The sequence below is a fragment of the Rhipicephalus sanguineus genome, chromosome 6 (genome assembly GCF_013339695.2).
Source record: "Rhipicephalus sanguineus isolate Rsan-2018 chromosome 6, BIME_Rsan_1.4, whole genome shotgun sequence".
NCBI lineage: Eukaryota > Metazoa > Arthropoda > Arachnida > Ixodida > Ixodidae > Rhipicephalus > Rhipicephalus sanguineus.
In genome coordinates, this window is record NC_051181.1 from 172,158,577 (window position 1) to 172,183,983 (window position 25,407).

At 46.2% G+C, this 25,407-nt stretch overlaps 1 protein-coding gene across 11 annotated transcripts in view; it reads left to right on the top strand.

The window, feature by feature from the left end:
• LOC119397049 (ensconsin) overlaps positions 1 to 25,407 on the top strand; it is a 177,079-nt gene that overhangs the window by 146,377 nt on the left and 5,295 nt on the right. For all 11 annotated transcript variants that reach the window (XM_049417305.1, XM_049417306.1, XM_049417307.1 and 8 more), the window contains 2 exons: positions 8,593 to 9,137; positions 17,841 to 18,043. In XM_049417305.1, coding sequence (XP_049273262.1) covers positions 8,593 to 9,137; positions 17,841 to 18,043 — 748 coding nt within the window. The remainder of the gene's footprint in view (positions 1 to 8,592; positions 9,138 to 17,840; positions 18,044 to 25,407) is intronic.

The following is a 25,407-nucleotide window of genomic DNA, read 5'->3' on the forward strand; positions in this document are numbered from 1 at the left end:
AATGTACAGTCGAACCCGGGTATATCGAACTCGCCGATATAGTTCGATATATGGCATAATTCGATATAGGCCCGCTATAGGATTTTGACACAAAGGCACATAACAATAAGAAAAGTACTTTATTAATATGGTGGCTTACTTGCGTGCCCTACTTTGGAACAAAATAGTCCTGGATTTTCTTCTGTGTCAACGACTTCGCTGCCTGCGACAGCACACACGCCTCCATGTTGTCCAACGAGTCAGAGCAGCTGAGGCTGCAACCTTCCACATTCACGCAATAGCGCCGGACCAACGCAAGTGCACTAATCACTTCGGAGGATGTAGGCAATGGGCCTTCGTCAATTTCCTTATTGTTGTCGCTTTGGCTCGTGGTCGGCACGACGTCTGCAACGTAGTCCTCATCTTGTAGCTCACCCATGATGGCGACATCATCGTCCGCACTGACGAACTCGTCGAATGTCGATCCGTCGATAGCTCCCGGGAACTCTGCCAGCTCGCTCCAAACTTCGGCGGAAACACCTGCGGTGTTTTCAGTGCTGTCATCGGAATTTGGGGTGTCATCACCAGGCATGCGGAAGCCGGCATGCCTAAAGCAGTTCTGGATCAGTCTCCTTCGTGACATCTGCCCACGATCTACTCAACATAGAAAGAGCTCCGAGCAAGTCGATCTTAAGCTCCCTGCCGACACGAAGGTTCACAGAGCACCAACAGGCAACACCACCAGCACGGACCACGCTGAATGAGGACTCGAGGAAAACAGGCAGCAGCAGGCACACAAGCATAAAGAAAGAAAAAATGGCGCTCACTTCTACCGCCTCTGTGTACCTCGGAGAAAGCACGACGGCCTCTGATTGGCTGTAAGCGCTGCGAGCGGGCCAGGATCATTTCTTGCAGGGGGGTGTTTGCCCGTGCACAACCGGGTCTAAACCACTTTTTCTAGGGTGGCGCCGGCAGTTTTCCCCGCCACCGGGAGGGAAAGCCAACTTGCTGGGGCACTTTTGAGGCACATGGAGTTTGATATATCGGTTGTCGTTGCTATTTTCGTTCGATGTAACAGTAACTTTTGCTATATATTCTCAATGTAAATTTACCGTGTTTAGAAATTGTTCGGTATGCGGGATAATTTGATATAAACGGGTTCGATATAGTCGGGCTCGACTGTACTTCGATTTAACCGATTAGGAACCACGTAGGCTCAAGCAGGCGCTGTCAAAAATATGTGACGTCATGGCAAATGGTGCGGGAATTCCAAGGTGGCGTCGCCATCTGTATTTTTTTTTTTTGTGCGTTTTCTCGTTTATTAAGCGTCTTCTCGCAGCAAGCGTGATGTTTTTGGTATCGTGGAAGATTACTTTACTAATGCGAGAAAAATCGTTTTGCTCTTTAGTGTCCCTTTAAGGGGGGACGCGGAGATGAAATCGCGTAAAATGGCAAAAAAAAATCGATTTTCTGAAAATCACATTTTCAGTTTCTGTAGCCCTTTTTCTATCTAATTCCAAAATATCTTCGCTGAAAACCACGTAGAAGTGCTATTAAGAATTGTTGCGCCCGCTGAGGTGGCGAAAATTATCGCAGAAATCGCAAAAAAGAAAGCGTTTTTCAAAAAATTATAGCTCCGTAACGGCGCGATCGAGCGCCACCGTCTAGGGCTCGTCTGAAAGACAATTTCACCGTCTTCAAATTCCCCGCCTTAGCTGGCTCCTCCATTTAAAAACAAGCGCACAAAAAGCAAATGTTTAAAGGTCGTTTCGAGGCCTCCGATTGGCCGCGGCCTCCATGATGCTCCAGCGCGCCTCGCCATTGGTCCGATGGTCGCTCCCGGTGTGCGTCGTCTGCGGCTTCCACGTTCGGGGTCACGGCTGTCGAAAATCACGCTAATTACTGAAGCGTTCGCACTTGTTTTGTGTTCGCTGGTCGACGATAATTACACGTTAGCAGCTGCACTCGGAAGCTCATTCATCAGACCGTGCATCAGATTGCGATAGCCCGACGCGCTCTTCGCGAACATCGCAGAAGCACGTCTCGGACCTGTATTGCGTTCACTCATGGGACCCGCGGTTAGAAGTTCTGCCCGTCGGCATCTCGGACCTCGTGACAAAGACCACCGCGGGACTGCTTTTTGTGCTCGTGATCGAACTTGACTAACTTTGAAACATCGGGCACCGCGGCAGCGCACACTGCGACCGTGCTTACTGCTCGGAGTCGTGGCTAGGCCTAACTACGTTCACGGTGCCGACGAATTTGAACTTTGCGGGGAAGAACATCTTGCTAGCAGACATGCGAAAGCGAACGATCCGCAATGCGCTTTGTTGCAAGCAACTAATGATACCGCCCGCTGGCAGCTCAGAATCGCTGATCGGCATTTGACGCATCGGCAGCTGCGCCGCGGACCCCATGGCCACGGCCGCTCGATCTCCCCAAGTTCGTCGCACAGTGACCGCTCGAATCACCGCGACAATTTCGCGCGTCGGTGTCCCAAAATACGAGGCCAAGCATATTGCAAGCCGATGTTTCATCGCTGCGGCTTGGCATATTGCGCATCGCCAGCAATTGCCGCCACCCAGCATATCGGGCACAGACTTCCCGAACCCCGCGGCCGAGCACTTCGCGGGGAAATAAGCACTCAGTGGTGAAGTAATTTAGGCGCGCTTCAAGCCGTGCATGGTATCGCAGGAAGCTTTTGTAAATGTACTGAAATAATGAAAGCCTCGCCGACTAGCATTACCACGACCGGGTGTATGATGAAGCGTATCAAGGCGAGGGTGACAAATGAACTTGTGTAAAGGAGTGGGCGAATTTTTATCTGCCAAACTCGCTTCATTAAGTTCTACTCAGAAATTCCTGTGCCACCAATGTCTTAGCCATAACTGCCACAGCACATCTAAATTTGCATGCCACAGACTTGTAATGTGCAAGTCTGGGCATTAAACCTGAAGGCTCACCCTTCAGAGAGCTGACAAAAATAACCAATAAAGAAAAAGGAAAGCACGTAGTGCCGAAAAACGAAATATCAAGGACATAAGAAAACCCCTGCAAGCAAAGACACTAAATATTACAGCCCCAGGGCATTTTGATTTATATGTAGTGGCTGTGCAACTTTAGGGCCAGTTTTCTCAGAAGTGTGTTTTGACCCGACTGTCCTGCTTGCAAAAAGCGTAGCACAACTACGGCTTGATGGATTTTCATGAGGTCTGTTGCATTGTATTCCCTAGTCAATTCTCTATGCTATGACATTCCTATATTTTTTAATTACTCTCTAGTTTTTTTACTCTTTAGCTAATTTGACATGACAATAATGAATGCATTATGCAAACATGGATGTAATGTTCCGTGTAAAAAAAAATCGGGGTAATAAAAATATTTGGAGACTGTCATAGCATGAACCATTCCTCTGGCTAAAATATAAGGGCAACTTTGGGCTTTTACCATGTTTTATTGTCACGCCAGGCTTCCTGCAAGTTTGGTACAACATTGATGCAAGTAAAAATTTATAATGTCAAAACTGCTGGAGATGTCTTAATGAAACTTTGTAAATAGTCATTCAGTGCATTTCCCAATAAGCATGCCAAATTTCATTGTTTTACTACAAAAAATAAAGAATTTCAGCTTCGATCCCCACCTCCCCCCTTAAATAAACTCGAGACTGTACTTGTCACATCTGCGCTGTCGAAACAGACGTGCATCATGGACTTTTTCGCAAAAAAATAAATTTTTGGTTTTCACTTGCAACTTTTTCGAAGCTGTGTTTCATTTACTACGAACTTCGGGATATAACGAACGGATGCCGCGTCACGCTCAGGTTCGTTATAAGCGGGCTCGACTGTACTGGTAATTACAAGACACTACATGGTCCTGCTAATGTGCAATACTTGTGAATTAGCCTGTGAAAGAAAAATAACAGTAAATTTGCACGAACCTGGCAAGCAGAAAAATGAGCTAAATTCACTGCTGTCCTACAAATTTTCTAATTAACTTACGACAATTTTCTCTTCATAGAAACCTAGAGAAAGGCTTGCTGCTTGAATATTGAAGATTTCAGAGTTTCAGCATGGATAGTTTTGTCCCTTCGTTGGTAATGCCTGACCAAGTAGAGCCATAAATTGCCGAATTGAAGTAGTAATAATTCATGAACTGTTCATCAGAACGCAAAACAACTTCGCATAGAAATAAAGTACATTGTAGCCTGGAAACCCATTCAATATTGTTGTTCTACACAGAACAGAAAAAAAAGTTATTTTCTCGTAAACTTTCATTGCTTTGCCTATTTTTATTGGAGCCTGGGTCGATTTCTAATTGCTTTACTGGCAATATCTCTTCATAGAAGCCTTGCATAACACTTCATTGAAAGGCTCAGCAAATTTCATTTCGTCATGTTGAACAGTTTTGTAGCACTGGCAGTACACCGGAGGCTTGTACAGCAAAAAGGCTGTTTTTTGCTCGCAGTGTTTTCAGAAAGCGGAGAACGTAAACTTCCTAGTGCAATACAACTCACATTCATCCATTGAGCAGAGCAAGCGCCAGTAAACAATGTCTAAAATGTCGAGCACTTGCCACTGGAGTGGGACCGCCACCTTAACTGCGACATGTCTGCAGTGTTCCAGTGCGCATCGCACTTTTTTCAAGGTATGACGCTACTTTACAGAGCTTCAGGAGCTTTAGTGCTACCATCTGGTGCACAGTTATGCCACGTCCCCAGCGGGTACGCATTAACGAGCTTCCACTGTACAGTCGAACCCGTTTATAACGAACTCGAAAGTGTTGCGAAAAGTGGTCGTTATATCAGTAGTTCGTTGTATATGGACTCGCCCTTAAAAACGTGCGTTCAGCGGCCAAGCCATTTTTTTTCATCTTTGTGCACTTTTATTAAAGTGCTAACAACCCCTTCGGTGACAAGCTAAGCCTTTTCGCGTCGTGAAGCGACGCCCGCTGCGTGCTCACGAGTGAATTGACCGGCTTTGCAATGAGCTGACACCGTTTCACCGAAGCGCGGTACCGCGACGTGGAGCCGATCATCCCTGGCTAGTTGCGTGCAGCGCGTCGCCTACTCGGGTCACGGAGTCACTGCCAGGCCGCTTTCTGTATGCCGTATGCGCGCGTTTGTACGTTCTTCGTGCTTGCTTCACTCCGGACCGTGCACTGACGGGTGCGGCGACTAGTCTCTTCCTTCAACGCGGCAAAAACAAGCATTTTCCAAGCAACACTCCGGGATGCTCTCGCGGCCCTGCACGACGATGCGCGGCGCACTTCAGTTGTCACCTAGTCAAACACGCAGTATACACTCGCTGTCAGGGCATCGACGTCCTCACTGTTGATGCTCGCTGTCGACGTGCATCGACATTTAACAACAGCGAGCTACTTTCGTTTCTACAAAGTGACGCGCACTTTAAAGCGGTCTCGCACGACGCAGCGGCGGCGAACTTGCGAACGGCAGCATGGCGCGCTCGTACCGCCGTCAATCCGCAGTGTACGGCGTACGCCACATGCGCAGCCGAGCAGATATCTACGGATGACTGTGATAAGGTTGTCGGCTATAAGGCATAACGGCACGTTCTTCAACGGCCGCCACCTCGCCTTCGCTCATTTCTGATGCTTATCCGCGAAGGCATCGCCGCAATCGCGCTGAAGTCGTAATCACCGATCGACCGGTCTCTGCCGTTACCGAAAAGACGGACGACCTTTTGCGGCACATTGTGGCGTCGACGAGTTTAGGGACGCAGTGAACCTTTTTGCGATGGAAAGTTATCGCGGTTATCACTTCTAGCATTTATGCCTTCTTGCGTTCCAAGGCATGGTTCATCGCAGGCAGTTGTAGCTGCAGAGAACGGCGTCAGGAAAGGTTACCGTGCGAAAGCTGACCGCAAGACTTCATGCTGCCTACTATTTTTTCCCCTCACTGCCATTCTACCACTGAAGAAAAGGCTGGAAAGTGAGCGACCTCGCTCGCAGCATCCGAAATCTGCGTGCGGTGCTCGCCGATCTGGGTATCTTAGTCGCGAGTAAACTGCAGCGGGGCACGCGCGAGCATGCGCTCCTGTCACGCTTTAGAAGGCATGTTTTAACTTTTTTTTTTTCGCTTCGTATGCGCCATATTTTTACCGCGACCGTGTCTGAAGTGTTCGTTGTAAAAGTAGGAGGCTTTGAAAAATGTTCGCTCTATCTGGACGCAGCTTCAGTGGTTAGCATAGGAAAATCGTAAGTGCACACAAATATGGTCGTTATAACCGATAGATCGTTATATGTGGGATCGTTATAAGTGGGTTCGACTGTATTTTGGAGATTCATAAAGCGAAGCGGGGGGACAGGACAAAAAGAGAGTGGCGTGTGTTTCAACTTATTGGTTCTCACGGCTGCTGCAACATCATTAGACAGCTCCGAAGGATTGCCAGTAAAGTTTTTAGACGTTAGTGGTCACACTAGTACTCATATTATGCACTGTGTGCACACTTGTGTAATTGAGGGACATAATGTGCTGGTGTCCCATAACAGCTTATAACTAGAGCTGTGGGAATAGCAAAATTTTGGGTGCGAAGTGAATTCGAATATTGAAGTGTGAGTGTGAATCGAATCGAATATTTTTCAAATATTTCTAGAATATTTTTTTAAAAAAAGGTTAGAGAGGATTCCTAAGCATATTCTTATGAGATAGCAACATGACGATGAAGTGGATGCGCTTGAAAGACGAGGACGAAGAAGAGACGGGACACACAGCTTCTTCGTCCTCGTCTTTCAAGCGCATCCACTTCATCGACATGCAGAACCAACTGGCCCAACTAAGTGCACTAGCAACATGAAAGTGTTTCTTTTCGCTAGGTTGATGAAGCACTAGTGGGGTGGTGTTTCATAGTTGTCTTATCAAGAATGAGGCAATGTAGAGGCCAAATCGTATTTATGTACATGATTTGGTGCAACCAAAGTGTTTCCCACAACACTTTAAACGTGATAGGCAAAGATGCCATTTCCTGAGCCTTTCCTCCTCTTTCAACTTGTGTGGAAGCCCAACTGATGTTGGCGGACAAAGGTGTGCTCCCTTCAAGTCCGGAGTTCCAGATCTGCCTCGTAGACATCGGAATATAACAACATCTGAAATTTTGGATGCTAAAAAGCTCTGGCTTCCGATTTTTCGAACTTCCTGCCCAAATTTGAGGTCCAAAACAGCATTAATTGAGTCCCCACCTCTGCCACATCTTTCATCTCCATGTGCGAACCAGCGTTTTCTTAAGTTAGTACATTTGCGACCATAGCAGAGCTTGAAAGGCAACTTTGCCGCAATACCGAGGTGTGATGAGGTGAAGCATATTGAAAATCTAGGGACCACTTCTAATTGAACGTTGACAGTGTCTTGGCAAAGTTCAACCGTAACGGAGCTTGAAAGGCAGCTTTGCCGCAATACGAAAGTGTAATGAGGTGAAGCATATTGAAAATCTGAAGGGGTCACTTTCAATCGGACGTTGACTGTACTTGTTTTTGGGAGGTTCGAATAGTAAAATTCCAGTGCGAATCGAATTGAATAGGAAACAATATTCGAAAAATATTCGAAAGTTCGAATATTTGCACACCCCTACTTATAACCCCTTTCCGGTGTTAGTATACTTTTCTGCATACTAACACCTTAACAGGCATTCCTGCTATGTGTGCAGAATACCGTATAGTGTGCAGAATACCTTAACAGGCATTCTGCACACGATAGACGAAAGCCACATCGTCTTTTTTTTTTCTTCCTCAATTGACACACGATTGTTGGTGCATGTAGTTTGGCCGCTTTGACACATGTTGGCACGCAATTGGTTTTATTTGCGACTGTTAGTGAGACAACAGTGCACATGTTCAGCTAGAGGTGACAATGGCAGCAGATATTTTCTGGCACAGACAAGCAACAAGTATGAACTAACCGAATTAATGCAATGGAGCAGTTTCAGTTGAGTGGCGTTAAACTACATTGAAAACCTAGCAGGCCAACCATTGCTACAAGATGCTCACGATGCTCAAATCAGCCAATGGCTGGGGACTTGCAGTCTGTGGTGTAGATATCTACCTCTTATATCTACACCCCAAAAGGGACATTTTTCGTTTCCATGGTATGCACTATCAATGCTCTCTGCACACCGGAGCCAGACAACACGTATAAAATATTTTACTTCGATATTAAAGTTTTCGTTGCCCAGCATCTGCAAGCCAGCCCCACTCCAATGGCCGTTATCACGGCAAGTCAGCACAGTTCACTGTGTTTGTGAACTCTGCGTCCTGCACGCAGCCTAAATCGCAGAAATTGCTGTCAGAGTCACTGAATGATAATTCACACATCGTTGTTTACGTGAACCGCGTGCGGCACAGCTGCTGCTAGTGTGTCACGAGTTGCCGTCTTCCCGTGGCGTCACGCTTGTGTTTACACATCACTGCGAAACCGCCCCTTCGATACCGACACTGAAAGTGCTTTTGCAAGGTAGCCGCAATAATAATATATTCAATGCATGCTATGACGCTCTTTTGAGGGCTCTCGACACCTGTGTTTTTATTTAGAGCAACAAGCCGAAAATATTAAAAATGTGTCGGTACTTCTTTAATCTGGTATTTTGTCTTCACCTGTGCATGCAGAGGGTTGAAGAGATCATGAGCCGGACACGAAGGAGAGGCGGCAAGGACCACCCTGCTGGCAAGTTGGCTGGAAGCGACGCACAGGCATCGCCCGAGCGGGAGAGCTCTCCGTCCGTGTCGGGCCGGTCCTCACCCCAGCTGCCGCAGGACAAGTCATCCGACGACAAGGGCACGGCATTGCAGCAAGAGCATAAGCTGGAAGCAGCCGCACGGGAGCCAGAAGATGCGGCCAAGGACATGGGTAGTGGGGAGCAGCAGGGGGGATCTCTAGGAAATGTAGCAATGCCGGCGGCTGGCTCGCCGGACTGTGTGAATGGTAGGGAAACAATTGTGGAGAGTGCCGATAATGTGGTGGACTGTAGCGGCGACGCTCAGGGTGACAGAGGATCTTCAGTGGTGGAGGAGCCCATGGACCAGTCTCCTCCTCAGGGCAAGTACTTCTCCCCTCCCTCCGTGGCCAGCGAAGGGACAACAGCGCCACAGCCACCCTGCACCAATGGCTACGGCCATGCCAACGGTGGAGGTGCCATCATCAATGGTGTTGGGTGAGCCTCTTCTCGCTTCATTTTCATTCCCTTAAGCAGCAGTTCAGTGGAGGGCTGGTTGGGAATTTTATGTTAAGAATGGGGCCTAAAGCCAGGTGTTGAAACTCAACACACAAATTTAAATCCATACCCTAACTGTGATTTTGGTCGGAACGGATCTCGAAACCAAACATATTCTTTGGACATCCCTGAACCTGAACAAAAAAAAAAGGAGAGACTTATCAAATATTGGTACGGAACAAAGTGGGTCAACGTATAAGTGACAACAGTCGTTGCAAGTCACTGGTGACCCATCTGTACCCTGTCTCAGTAGAAGGAAAGAAGTGGAAATTTTGAGGGCTCGTTTTTCTTTGTTATACACAATACTAATGAGCACTAACAGACAATAATGCCAAGGAAAGGTGTCCCTGGCATTATTGTCTGTTAGTGCTCATTAATATTCTGTCTCGGTAGAATCATTTCCCACTGTTTCTTAGAGCTATTCGCTAATTCTTAGAGACTAGGCCTAGCAGGTGTGGCTGGGCAAACTGCTGAGCTTAGTAATAACAAAAAAAATGTGATGCTGTGTCATCAGCCTGAAATGACTCAAAGCAGGGTCTGGTTTCACCATTTTATTTTAGGGGCGAAGGTCCTCAAGGCCGAGGCATGTCCGTCCGTGTGGCGTCCGTGTCCGTGCTTACTGATTAACTGCAGACATAACTGATTAGCGCAAAGAAACAACGGACAAGGCAGAGACGACAGACAGGACGGAGCGCATAACTTCAACTGAGCATTTATTTGCAGAAAAAACACGAAATCACAAGCTGCGCAGGAGGTTGCGCAACACGCAAAATATCACTCAAACACGCCCCCCCAAAACGTCACTATTGTTCACATTTCCCATGTTTACGCACGTGCCACACCTAGCCAAACGGTTCCGTGTGCAGATTTCTTTCTAAGTATATGCATTCTTTATTGCTGAGAGCCAGCGACGGTGCACTCACACACTGATTTTTTTATGCAAAACGCCTCGAAAATTTCTCTGTCTGCCTGCCCTCTGAACCGCCTGAGCACACGGGTGCAGTCAAACTGCGCTGTACACGTACATCTTCGGCAATGGTCCGCGAAATGTCCGGCAGCCGCGACAGCACTGACAGCTGCACGGTGTTCCCTCAAACGGTCGTTTAAGCAACGACCCGTCTGACCAATGTAGAGCTTACCGCATGACACTGGAATCACGTAAACCACTGCAATGGAGCATTCTACGAACTGCGTGGCATGCATAGGCGCGAACACCCTCCGCGGCATTCACCATGCGGCACATCCTGGAGAGTTTTTTCGGCGCAGTAAAAACTACTGAAACACCGCACTTCAGTGCTGCCTTTTTGAGACTGTGCGACACTTTGTGCATGTACGGCACCAGTACAGGACGCACTTGGCTGCACTGCTCACTGAGCCCAGTGTTTGGTCGAGCACGCTTCACTTCGGAAATGAGGCTTTCCGCTACAGACACTATGGTGCCATCAGGGAACCCGGCGGTTCGCAGTCTATTGACCTGGTGCATAATACTCCAGGCCACCTGGTGCTCACAGGTTTTCTGCAGGGCGACTCGAAGACAATTCACTGCTATTCCCCTTGTATGTATATGTATGTGTACAGTATGTTTGTTTGTACACACACATAAAATGTATGTGTACAGCGCAGTTTGACTGCACCTGTGTGCTCAGGCGGCTGAGAAGGCAGGCAGACAAATTTTCGAGGCTTCCCGCATAAGAAAAGCGGGTGATAGTTGTACGAGTGCACTATCGCTGGCTCTCAGCAATAAAGAATGCATATACATAGAAAGAAATCTGCGCACGGAACCGTTTGGCTAGGTGTGGCACGTGCGGGTCGTGGGTGTGGGTGTGGCACATGCGTAAGCATGGGAAATATTAAAAATAGTGACGTTTTGGGGGGGGGGGGGGGCGTGTTTGAGTGATATTTTGTGTGTTGCGCAACCTCCTGCGCAGCTTGTGATTTCGTGTTTTTCTGCGAATAAATGCTCAGTTGAAGTCATGCGCTCCGTCCTGTCTGTCGTCCCTACCTTGTACGTTGTTTTTTTTTTTTTTGCTAATCAGTTATGTCTGCAGTTAATACGCACCAACTATAGCCCAACTTACCTCTGTAGTCCCGTGCTTACACATCTACTTGCCCACTCGTCATGATTCACTGGAGATGCGTAGTTTTAGCAATATGTTTAACAATAGACTACTATCAATCATAATTGTGACAAAACAACATAAAACACCTGCAAGCACAAACCCTTTATACTAGTTGGTGACTTTAACGTCCACATTATGGACCTTAGGACCTACTAGCTTTGTCGTCGACCCTCACTGCCCACTGTCACGGTATACAGCCGAAGCCACTTATAACGATCCCACATAAAACGATCTATCGGTTATAACTACCATATTTGGGTGCACTTGTGATTTTCCTATGCTAACCATTGAAGCTGCGTCCACATATAGCGAACATTTTTCAAAGCCTCCTACTTTTACAACAAACACTTCAGACACGGTCGCGGTAAAAATATGGCGCATACGAAGCGAAAAAAATTAAAACAGGCCTTCTAAAACATGAGAGGGGCGCACGGTCGCGCGTGCCCCGCTCCAGTTTACTTGCGACTAATGGCGTATTCGGATGGGCGATTTTGAGCACTCTGAAGAGTGGTCACGCGTTCGGTTGGTAGAATCCGAGCGCTCGAACTACCTTCAGCTGATTCTTTCGGAGTGCTCCCAACTGCTCTGACTTCAAAGTGAGAGCGTGGTGTCATCTGGCCGGGAGGGGGGGGTCACGTGACACTAGACGCCTTGTTTACCAGCAGGTGACAGCGCGAGCGTGCATATCGGAAGGGGAGCACATCGGACACGTAATGCTTCGTACATGTGTGTTGTATTGTGTTCGTGGCGGTTTCGAGCGTTTGTGTGGTGAGTTCACATGTACCAAGCCATAACTGAACCATGTCGAAACAGAGGTTGCTACTGAAGGCGGAGGAAACGTAAATGGTGTTACAGCAACTCGCAGACGAATGCCTTCACATCGATGACGCCGAGAAACTTAATAGTGTATGCCAGTGGTTCTCAATCATGGACGTTTCGTGGACCCCTTGTGGACTGGTGGAAGTGATGAGGGACCCCTTGCAGTGAGTGAAAAAAAAAGGGGGGGGGGGTCATAAATAACACAGCATGCAGCATGAAATGGGTGCCTTTTATCTCTCCCTGACGAAGAATGGCCAAACAAAAGGGATACAATTCAATTTCAACAGTTTGTCACTAAGTTGTGCAGTCTGCATCCACAGTCAACCTGTTTGTAGCTACGTTTGCTCTTCAAATATGCAAGTCCAGAAAAAGCATGCTCGCGTGCATATGTTGTAAAAAACTGCAACAAAATCTTTCCAGACATCTCATGGAGAAGGTAAACAGAAGTCAACTCCGTCGCAATGCAAAAACGTTATGCGGCAATGCATACCAAAATCAGAAGGGATCGCTGTCATGGGACATAGTGTGCCGCCAAAAAACGCATTTTGTCTTCGTGGTTTTTTTTCGAGGATTGGTTTCGTGGACCCCTACAGATGGCTTCACGGACCCCCCGGGGGTCCGCGGACCCCCATTTGAGAACCACTGGTGTATGCTAACGCATTACATGCGAGTACAAAGCTTAATCGTGTTGGCAAAAACAAGCGCTCTATGCCGAGCTCACGTGTGATTGTGAGCGGTGTAGGAGAGGGCCGGCGTCCGCCATGCTAGGCCTACCTCTCGGAGTCGTGAGTGACGGTGAGCTGTTGCGATGTGCTTGTCGTTCGCGAAGGCGTAGATTTAGTGATTATTTTCTTATTTGCCGCGAGATCGGGCTATAGGTGGCAGCACCGTCGCCGCGTTTGTGTGGATAGGCGGTCAGTGGCTCGTACACAAATGTACGCAGCGGCGCTTCGCCGTAGGCTGTTTGAGTTGATTGTCGGCAAATAAAGCGCGTTGTCTGCAGCCTAATGGTGATGTATACGCCCTCCATTGCCACGTTAAAGCACGAAACCGACCTAATGCTCCTATTAGTGTGAGAGAAGCGCAATCTGCCAATCTATGGGGTACTGGCCTTCGGTCACATTCGTGTTTTGCACTGTGCTCGATGTTTTCTTTTGCTTTATTTGCAGGTGTATAAATTGTGTTTTGCCTATGTTGAATATAAATAGCGTTGCTCAACTGAGCCAATTAAGTATTTACTTCTTACTTTAGCAGCTACAAAAAAAGAGAGCCTGTATTTCTGTGTAATTAGATGGAGAACTTTGTGCACTCTGCTTTTCTGTTAGCATGAATACGCGTACTGCTATAGAAATGCGTGGCTTCAGGTCTTTTTTACCACTAACCGGCCTCTGCAGACGCTAGTTCATGCTTTGCAGCATCACAAGGATTTTCAAATCGCCAACACTTCACGAGATGATGTCGCTAAAGTTCTCCGTTCACACCTCGACGTTTAGTACCTTTTTTTTCATTTAGGACGATGCCAAATGCACTGTGTGATGTGCTTGAACGACAAAGTGGTACCCACATTGAAATGATTTTGGTGACTGGACGGTACGACGGTTAGACCCAGCGCCATACCGACACGTGCATGCACTCGCTTATTAGAGTACATACAAGTCTTGTAAGGCGAAATGGTTATGTATATCGTGTAGGCATACGTACAAGCATTTGATACTGCGCTAGCACAACGGAATAAGCTGTAGCCTGAGGACGTGCATGACGTACGCACACATGCGAACACGGTGTAGCTAGCAGGCGACGCAAGGAGCCATCCCCACCACGGGGTTTCATCCGCTCGCCACTAGGTGCCAACTCTGCTCAATCTCGCGGCCAATAGAACGAAGCGTGGTTGTGCAAAGTTGTTTGTTTTGTGCTTCATTACAATGATACGAAGTCCTCCGAGTGTGCATGCCGAAGCGGCATATGTGGGCAGAGCCTACGTGCTTGATCGGCCCTTGTGTGTGCTGAATCGCCTTGGGCCGCGTGCCGGACATCCGACGCTGCACGCCGGATTGGAGGAAAAATCGTACCGTCTGTCTCGCCCTTAAACCAGCAGCTAGGACGATGACGCCAGCTTGCATGGTCGACCGCATTTGTCGATGCTTGCCCGGCGGCTTCCCACGCTGATTGCATGGTGGCGCTACAGGCGCCCTGCTGTCGATCCATTCGGTTGGTACGCTACTTCTCGCTATTGGCCTCGAAATCTTTGATTGGCGCCCTCTCACATGTGACATCATAGAGGGTGCCACTGTTCGCGCATGCGCTCGCTACGTGAAGGCTGCTCGACGCTGCCAGCCAGTCTGTCCTGCTCGAGTTATTGAAACATAATGGGCAAGTTCATAAAGCAATTTGTACTGAATGTTCAAGCAAAATGCCCTGCGAAATTGAGCGGAGTTGTCATCAGGAGCACGTTCAGTATTGATTGCTCCTGGTGTTGTCTGCTAGCCATCAATGTGTACATCTGCATGTATGGTGACGATTTCTTTTCGCGACTGTTCTATGGCCGTGGTGCACTCACAATGACTTTCCGGCCCGTTTTCGATCACTGACTTCAGCGTTCGGGCCTCGGCTTCCGCGTCTGCGTTAAAGCGCAATATATGTATACCGCGTGCTGCGAGTGTTCGGTTGCCAAGCCTGCTCCTTTGGTTCAATTCCTTTGTTCGGAGTTTTAAGCGCATGAGAAACGACGGGTGATATCATTCAAATAAATTAAGTGGTCGTTACAGGCAGCAACCTTTGATTACATCCACGTTTTCTGCAGCTGCTGTGTAAGCGCGTCATAAGTACTTGAAATTTAAAAAGAAATAAAAAGATTGAGAGCACGAGTCAAAAGGGGATGCACGACGTGGTAGGTTGTGCGGAGTTGCTTTTATTTTATGCAACATCTTTTAATCCCTACGTTAATAAATCGACGTTTTCTGACTCGTTCATAGTCATCTGGAAGTATACTGAAAAGAATTAGTGTAACCATACTAACGTAGATAAATACGAACCTTTCGCATTGCAAAGTCGTAAATAAGATATATTTGCAATAAAATAGTGTAAATCACTCTCAACGGTTGACTCCTGATAGGGTGTGGTGCGATCACTGTACTAAAAAGACTCACAGGGTCCCTTATGCATTAGACTACGATGACTCGTAGGCGAAATCCACCTTCTTTTTCTGCCGTCAATGTATTGTTCCTTCCCCAACCCCTCCGAATGCTTTCTGGACGTAACATGGTTTTGCACACATTTTTTTTTTGCACAGCTTTCTACACATTACCTGGTTTTACATTGCCTCCGTGATCGGCAATGCAAAGCGACGATGTCATGAGATGACGTCATCATGTGACATGACGTTATAACGTCACAAATTTTGTGATGTCATGATGACGTCGTAAGGTGACGTCATCATGTGATGCTTGTCGTCAACCCTCATTGCCCACTGTCACGGTATATAGAAAACCGTTGCTGTAGTCGAAACACATGTGTGTATGTGAATAAAAAAAAAGTTTACGCTAGACGAACATCAATCATAATTATGCAAGAACAATATAAAACACCAGTTATGTTTTTCCTTGTTCGTTTTCTCCTTGATGTGGGTTGAAGTCCCGTCAAGGAGATGATCGACGTCGATGAAGCAGGAAGCAGATTGGAGGCAGTAAAGACTTGAAGGTATATTGTAGCGAAATATTTACAGTCATATGTACATCTTGCCAAAGTACACTGATGATAACATAGACATCAACAGTATCTTGCTCTTCTACTTAACTTTTCTTAAGTTAGAGCCTAGAACACTGTTACTACATACGAAGAACCGAGTCTCACTGTTCGACCACCAAGTGGTTACGGCCCAGACGAAAGTTGCATCGTACGGAGTCTTACTGATCTATCAGTTAAGTGATTACAGCCTAGACTGAAGGGAAACGAATTCCGTCCAGTCTTAAGTACCTTGCGGTAAACAAAGAAAAGGGGAGGTGGCCACTGGTGGTCCGCCTCGGCATTCCCTTATCCAATCTGTTTATCCCCAGATTAAGCCACTCCCTACCGGGCTGTCCTTAATCTCGACAGCAGTGTCATTACAGTGCAGACAGGCGTTTTGGCACTCTTTCCCATCATGGCTCTCCCTCTCCTTATCCCACGCTCTCAGGGATTCTCACGGTCGAAATACCTCGGTATTTTAGCAGCCCTGCGGCATTCGCGCCATCTCCCACGCGCATCGAGTCGAACCCCCGTTGACGGTCGTAAAAACGGTTCCGGGAAACAATTTGCGTGTCCTCGCCTTTCCCGCATTCGGACCGTGCATTGTTGCGACTCAACCCTGCTTTACAGTCGGCGCACCGAAAGCGCATGCCGGTCGTTGTTGGGGTCACGCATACTGTCGCTTTGGGCGACGGCATAGAGCAGGAGACGTTTGCCCTCCTCATTTTCCCACACATTCGGGCTGCTCTTCCCGAAGCCGACCTCTGAGAACGGTTGCTTGACCGCAACCCCTGCTGGCCATCGGGGTAGACAAGCTGCTCAAAGGAAGCCGTTTGCTTTCCATTGATAATTGCACAGCCAAAGACCAGGCAGAGAGAGAGCCGAGAAAGAAGCTTTGTACGACGTACAGTGCCGCGCCGTCCCGTCTGCACGATCGACTTATGAACGGCGAAACCTAACAACACCTACAAGCACAAACCCTTTATACTAGTCGGCGACTTCAACGTAGACATTACGGACCTTAGGACCTAGCTTTGTCGTCGACTCTTTATGTCACTTCATGTCACTCAATTTACATTATATGGGGCAACGCTCGGGTAACGTACGGTTACACACCCATACGATACCCAGAGCTTCGCGCACTCGTCATGATTCACTTCGTGGGAGATGCGTGGATTTTTTACTGTCATGGCAGTGGGCAAGTAGCTAGCGTGAGGTCGGATCGGAGCGAGCTGTTGCATCGGTATAGGCGTACCAAAGGAAGGAATTGGTCACGCTGATGTTACAGCAGTGCAATTTGGATCCTTTTGAGCTGTGTAGAAATAAATACAGTCTGGAGTTATCTTTTCAAATAATGCAGGATTAGCTTAAGATTGATAAGCTCAAACATTTGCACACTCCAGGCAAAAGAAACCCCCGAACTGACCACGATTGCGTCAAAACCGTACCGAACTAATACTGATACATTTCAAAATTCATGCTTCCTGGATGTGATAGAAATGCGGAACAAACTGCCAAATGCTATTGCCAAATGCTATTGTTGTTCTAAAAGACGTCACCGGCTTCGAAGATGCTGTTTAGGCGTATTTGCGGTAGTTTACATTTTGATTTTTTCAGTTCCAATTGATATAAGCGACTTCATGTCCATCGTACATATTTTGAAAAATGTCGGTGAATTTTTTAATTGTTAACACCATTTAAGTGAATGTCTGATTTCATTGTGAAGTGCCAAGTATTACGCAACACTATGTACATTTTTTTAATGTATGTCTCTGTTGTGACCCTTTATGAGGGTTGCCAGTATTAATAAATACTAAATAAATAAATCTTCATAACTGCTCCATTTTTATGCCTACAGCTCTTGCGTCCTGAGTAAACATAATGCACTTGTAGTTCTGGAAATGTGATTAGGGCAGGGTCCTTTAGTACCTATGCCATCACGTGATCATTTCAACAAGAGGGTGGTGTGCGTCCTTGGCAGGTCTGAGAAAGTTGCCGACTTGCTTGGCCTGGACTCTCCTCTGAAACCGGAAGTCTTGAACACTGGAAGCCAGGACGCGGAGAACCGGCGCAATTCAGGCGACATCAACTCCAATCGCATTGTGCCCACCGGGAACCCACTGATTGGCTTTGAAGAAGACAACAGGAATCACAGCACCAAGACCCAAGAGATGCAGTTCACCGGTAAGGCTTCCTCTGAGGCAGGCTGCATAGGGGAGGCCAACCAAAGTATAGGGGCATTCTTATTTGTGGCCTTAATTAGGATATAAATGTAAAGAAATAAAAGGGAGCCTTTGGATAACGCATCTAATGCTCTACCAATTGAGCTAAACCAGTGGTTGCCCTCCCGTCCACTTCATTGGGTATTTCTGTGCTCGTAAACGTGGGTGTGTTAGCCAGTGCTGCACGTAGCCTTGCCATCATGGCTGGGCTTACACAGGCAACACACTTTTCTTTACATTATTGAAATGAGCGGTTTTCTTTTTTGGGTTTCTTTCATGTCGCCCTGTTATTTCGACATTTTTCTTGCACCTTCTGCATAACAGAATAATTTGTCAGCAATTGTATTTTGCACAAAATGTTAAGTTTCAATGCAACAAAATTTCCATGTAACAAAGTAAATTGCCCATTTTACCACCTTAGCTACATAGAGGCTTAACTGTACAACCAAATTTTTTATCACCCTTGTGCCACCAGATTTCAATCATCGTGCCTGGCTATCAACATAATCTGCCGGCAACCTGTGCACAAAAGACTTGTAGAGCTTTAGGAGGAGAACTGCACTTTTCTTTTTTTAATTCTTGATACATATTGACAAAATTTTGCTGAGTCACACAAAATACAACAAGAATGCATCTTCTAAACCCACTTGAACAAAATTTGTGGTATGTTGAACATTCACAACCGAAATTCCAGCTTGACATAGACTCAATTGGCTTGCATACAGTTCCAAGTGATAGTGCCACTTTGTTACTCTCCTTTTAGGCAAACTCTTGCTCCGAAAATGGCGCATGAAATGTTTGATATTTTAAAACCTATGTATTGTGCAAGAAAAATAATTGCATAATATTTCTTTTTATTTTATTTCATTTATGAATACTGCAACCCTAACACAGGGTTTTGGCAGGGTGGATATACATTGGCTAAATTTACAAATCGGCAAACAAGTAAATATAGAACAGGTAAGGTATGTACACGCTTTCAGAAGAAAAGAAAAAAAAAAAGCCAAAAAGAAATGGTTTGCAATGAACAGACATAAGGGCGTATAATAAAATCAGTGCTACATTCAAGATGATCACGCGTGGAGATTCGTGATTGAAATAAACAGCAGGAGCACATGCAATGGAATTCAGACACTCACTGCTGGAGCTGCGCAGCAAGAAGATTCAAGGATGACAGGGAAACAACTTCGTTACTCAGATTATTCCATTCGGTAATTGTCCTCGGAAAAAACGAATATACTTGAATGTGTTATTACGGGTGGAGAATGGGGTTATTGTGAAGGCATGCCTCTGCCTTGTGGCATATCCTGTGGAGAAATGGATTAAATGTGATAAGTCTAACTTAAAATAACCTTCAACTAACTGGAAGAAAAATTTCTATCTCAATATTTTATTTCTTTGTGTAGGTGTTGGAAGGTTGGCTTTTGCTAATAAACATGTTATTGAAGTACGGCCGAAACTGTTATAAATAAATATAACAGCTTTCTTTTGAATTTTTAAATGCGAAGCATTTCTTAGCGAACTTCTGCGACGTTGAGCGTATATGTCTGTCTGTCTGTCTGTCCGTCCGTCCGTCCGTCCGTCTGTGTGTCTGTCTGTCTAGCTGCCTGCGACTTTGTGTTCTCCTGGTCGCTTGGTTGATCGAATGTACACCAAAATTGGTATGGCGTAACATGACTGTATGACGAACATAAATGACAAGTCATAACATGAAAATCATGACGCATGTCATGTACAGCATGATTACATGCCACGCTCATGGTGCGCTGGCGGCCGTTTCGCTAGCTTGATATACCCCAAAATTGGTATCTTGCGACGTGACTGTGTGACGAACATAAATGACACGAGTTAAGGGGAGATGCAGGTCGAAAAACACGAGTTTTCTAAAAAATTATCGATTTTTTGTTTTCGCCTGTTTTGTTAAGATTACCGTATTTATTCGAAAATAGGTCGGGCACGAATATAGGTCGACCCCTACTTATAGCACTCTACCAGAAATAAAAAAAAATATTCGAAAATAGGTCGACCCATGTTTTTTTTTTTTTAGAAACAGGAAAATTGAAACATAGCACACCTTTATTTACAATTAACTTAGCGCCCTAGTCGCTGCCGGGAGTGTCATGTTCGTCAGATGTGCAAGGAAGGTTGTCGGATTCTTCGCAGGCATCCTCGGCATCCCAAATGACGTCGACTTCGCTGCCATCGATTGCGTTGGAAATGCAGCACTTTTTAAAGCCAGTCACGATAATTTCCGCTGGCAAGTCTTTCCGCGCGTCCTTCACCCACGTCGCAACTTCATTGAGGGAAGCCCTTCTCGCGGCGTCCCGTCGGTGTCATTGCAGCATCCTCCTTCAAGCCACTCTTTGTAACTCTTCGCCACCCGGTCCTTAATGTAGCCGGGACGTCATACCTAGCGGTATGACGACCAGGTCTGTTGGCCTTCTGCAGGGCCTCCTTGACGCCCGGAGCCTCAGTTCTTTTTCAAGAGCGTCATGCCTGCCAGTTGCTGGGCCGCGAAAAGCACGACGCCATCCATTGCACGCGAACAGTCGGTCCCGCTGCTTCCGCCAACCCCTAATCAACTTTTACGTCGAACTCACGCTGAGCGGCACAATTGCTGGAATTCTCGGCAAAAAGTATCACTTGACGCTTGAAGTCAGCTGTGTAGCGCTACCGACGTGACACCGTCGCAACCGCGCATTTGCAAATGCGAACCGTCACGTCAGATCAAACAACAAACAAAGAGTGAGGCCTTAGGCCAGTGCCAGTGCGGCTGCGCGTCGGCAGGCAGCACGGCTAGGGGGCTAGGGACTTCACGGCCTACCTAGGGAAATCACGGGTTCCAGCGCAAACATGGCGGAGCGGCTGCATTTTGCGGGGGCTTTGAAAAGGCGGTGTGCAGCTATTGCACAAATAACTTTTTTTTTCTTAGTTACTTAGTCGGAAAAGGCGAACGGGTACGGTTTTTATACCAGATTTTATGGTATATAATGTGCGTATGTAGCAGGAACTGCTTGAAGAACAGCAGGCGCGGCAGTTGAACGGCATAGGTGCGGTGCTTTTGGTCGCTTTGATCGCGAATATAGGTCGAGATTCTTTGGTCACGAATATAGGTCGATAGCTGATTATGGGCAACATTTTTGGGAAAAAAAGGTCGACCTATATTCGAATAAATACGGTAGTACCTCTACTGTTCTGAAAAAAAAAAATCAATGTCGAGACTCAACTGGAAATGCTTTAAAATTGCGTCTAAAGAGCACAAGGTGGCTGTCAAAAGGCCGAAAGTGTGTCATCTTCGAGCACCTTGCCGCTGATAATGCGCCGCCGCTCGCCATTGTCGACCGCATGAGGCGAAGAGCCGAGCCTCACTCTTCAAATAACAACGGTTTCCCGCGCTGCTGCAGCGCAAGAAATAATAAAGAGAAGCACGCTTTTGCTGCCTTCTTCGAGCGCCGCGACTGGCTTTAAATCACGTGGTACGGATCGGGAGCCGCCATTGGCTGCTGCGCGCCTGCGTGTGCTGTGAAGTTTACTTGCAGGATCCGTGTCTCGTCGAGCAGCGCAGCTGAACAACGCTTTTCTCGAGTGCTTATCCGTTATTGATGAAGAAAGCCGTAGGAAGCGCGGTCACCGGCCTGTGAAGTTTCACGCGACGCACAAATTTCGAGGACGCCGGCGCAAATCAAAGCCGAACACTCAAACCACGAAAAGATCGTCTGCTGCCGCAAGGCGTAGTGGCAGTGACGCCGATGCGTCCGACGAGTTTGCCGCGGCATTAGAATGTGTGAGAGCCTCCCAGAAAAAGATCGGACTCTTCGAAGACGAAGAAAAATCGCAGGACGACGAGTCTTCGTTGATTGCTGATATGACAGCACTGAACATGTTGGTTTAATCGAGGGCACTCCAGTTTTGAACGTGTTCCGGAAGAGCTTGACGTGCTCCCGTCTCATGATCTGGTTGCTCTTGGCACATCACGGGACAGCACAGGCCAGATAAAAATGTCTCAAAAACTAACAGGAGAAGCCAAGGGCTCGTCGGCGTGCGCTGAAGAAAAAATCTCTTGTCGAGGAGTCAGCTCGAAAGAGCCGTGAGGGCCAAACCTATGGTGCTGGCGCATTTTAATGGCAGTGGCCACTACAAGGAGGATTGTTCTTTCTTGTGTACAAATTTTGTTGCATTCAATGACATCTTTGATAAATAAACATGCAATTTTGACTTTAAAACTCGTTTTTCTCAAAACACAAATTTTGCCATTTTTGTCAATGTGCCCCTCCTTTTTCGGGTACTTCTGGTGCTCAGATCTGCATGAAATTTTTCCCAAAGTTTTTCCAAAGTGTGAGAAATGCAATTATCTTGTTTAAGTTTCGATATTCTTATTATAAAATAAAAAAAAGTTATGTAAGCTTTTACTAGGGTAGGAGAAATATGAACTTCCAACGTTAAAATTTTTCACGTCTAGTACATATTTTGTATGGACTTCCTAATTAGTTATTTGCATTCTGCACTTTATTTGAAACATTATGAACTATCAATTGTAAAAAATTATTGAAGTTTAGGTCTGAAACGAGGGGGTGCAAAATGCTTCAGTTTTTCACTTTGTCATGTTGCAGAACTAAAAGTATGCAACTTGCAAGAAAACTAATTATATATTTGAAATCAGCATAAAAAGTTCTATAAGCTGCTCAAGTTTCATTGCTCTAGGGTGAATATTAAAGAAAAAGTGTCTTCGAGTAGCATCTTCCCTTAACATAAAAATCATGACACGCATGTCATGTACAGCATGACTTACGTGCCCCGCTCATGGTGCGCTGGCAGCCGTTTCGTTAGCTTGATCTACCCCTAAATAGGTATTGCGTGACGTGACTGTGTGATGAACATAAATAACACTCGAGTTAACATGAAAATCATGACACGCATGTCATGTACAGCATGACTTACGTGCCCCGCTCATGGTGCGCTGGCGGCCGTTTCGTTAGCTTGATCTACCCCGAAATCGGTATTGCATGATGTGACTGTGTGACGAACATAAATAACACACGAGTTAACATGAAAATCATGACAGGCATGTCATGTACAGCATGACTTACGTGTTACGCTCATGGTGCACTGGCGGCCGTTTCGTTAGCTTGATCTACCCCTAAATCGGTATTGCGTGACGTGACTGTGTGATGAACATTAATAACACTCGAGTTAACATGAAAATCATGACAGGCATGTCATGTACAGCATGACTTACGCGTTACGCTCATGGTGTGCTGGCGGCCGTTTCGCTAGCTTTATATACGCCAAAATTGGTATCTTGCGACATGACTGTGTAACGAACATAAATAACACGAGTTCACATGAAAATCATGAAATGCATGTCATGTATAGCATGACTTACGGGCCACGCTCATGGTGCGCTGGCGGCCGTTTCGCTAGCTTGATATACACCAAAATTGGTATCTTGTGACGTGACTGTGTCACGAACATAAATAACCCGAGTTAACATGAAAATCATGACATGCATGTCATGTCACTCTTCGGTGTCCGATTTTTCGGACTTTCTGCCCAAATTGCAGGTCCAAAAGGCAATAATTGAAGCCCCCACCTCTGCCGCGTCTATCATCTCGTAGGTTCGAACCAGCGCTTTCGTGAGTCGACCTGTTTGCGACAGTAGCAGAGTCCGAAAGTCAGCTTTGTCGCGATGCCGAAGTGTTATGGGGTGAAGCGGACCGGAAATTCAAAGGGGCCGCTATCACGGCGCCGTGCGGCGATGTCTTTACGGATAAGCAGTGGAATCGGCAAGCTTTCAGCATTACCTATGAAACACCATATAACGAACAAGGTTATACGATGTTACAAGAAAGCTAACTTCGATATAATCAATTCTGAGTTATCAGCTTTTTCTAATGTTTTCTTAGCCGCTTATTTAACGCAATCAGTAGAGGAAAACTGGAAGTGGTTAAAGAGCACACTTATCAATTTGATTGACGCGCACATTCCTATGGCCATAATCAAGTGTTTCGACTTGACACCGTGGTTTAACGATCGGCTCCGTCGTCTCAGCAATAAGAAAAACGCCTGTACAGGAATGCTGACAAAAATCGTCTTTCGGATTCATGAAAACGCTACCAATCGTGCGAAAAAGCATACCAATCTCTGTTAAAAACAACAAGACGCTCTTTCTTTGGAAATGACCTTTCCTCTCTTCTCGCAAATAACCAGCGACGTTTTTGGCGTATTCTCAACCCACGCAGCCATCAGGAAATTGCACTTACTAATCCAAATGGCGACATTGTATCCGACTGTGAAAGCACTCACTTACTAAATAATGCTTTCTCATCTGTTTTTACACATAAGGACTTAACGTCCAGCCCTCTCATCAGTAATCGTGCTGACATAACGATGCCTGAAATAAGTATCAGCGAAGAAGGAATTTACACATTATTAAATAATCTTAAGCTCTCTTCCGCATCTGACCGCATCTGACCATCTCGGGTTGAACAACAAGATACTGAAAAATATCTCATCGAGCCTCTCGCCCATTCTGTGTGCCCTTTTCTCCCAATCTTTAGCATCTCGTATCATTCCTCACGACTGGCGGGTGGCCAGAGTCATTCCCATCTTTAAGTCCGGTGATCGCTCCGTACCACTCAACTATCGCCCAATCTCTTTAACCAATACAATCTGCAAGCTACTGGAACATATCATTTACACTCAAATCATGAACTATCTTGAGGAACACACTATCATCTTTAAGCAACAGCACGGTTTCCGCAAAGGATATTCTTGTGACACTCAGCTCGCCCGTTTTGTACATGACTTGCACTCATCACTAGACTCTGGTTTTCAAGTTGATACTATCTTTCTGGATTATTCAAAAGCATTTGATCGCGTTCCCCACCACAGGCTTATACTAAAACTAACCCAACTTAACATTCACCCCAATGTTATTGCATGGATTAAAGAATTCCTTTCGCACAGAACACAGTACACAGTCGTTAATAACTCTCATTCTAATTATGTGAACGTAAGATCAGGTGTCCCTCAGGGAAGTGTTTTAGGTCCGTTGCTTTTCCTAATTTATATTAATGACTTGCCTAATTGTGTGTCGTCCCATATTAGACTATTCGCCGATGATTGTGTACTATACCGTAACATATCCAGTAATGCCGATCGTGAGCTTCTTCAATTCGACCTTGGCAATATTAATACTTGGTGCACCTCATGGTTAATGACCCTGAATGAATCCAAAACAAAGTTAATGTCATTTACCCTACATAATGCCCGCATACCAACATCTTGCGTTTTAAATAATGCCGAAATAACACTTAGTACTACTTA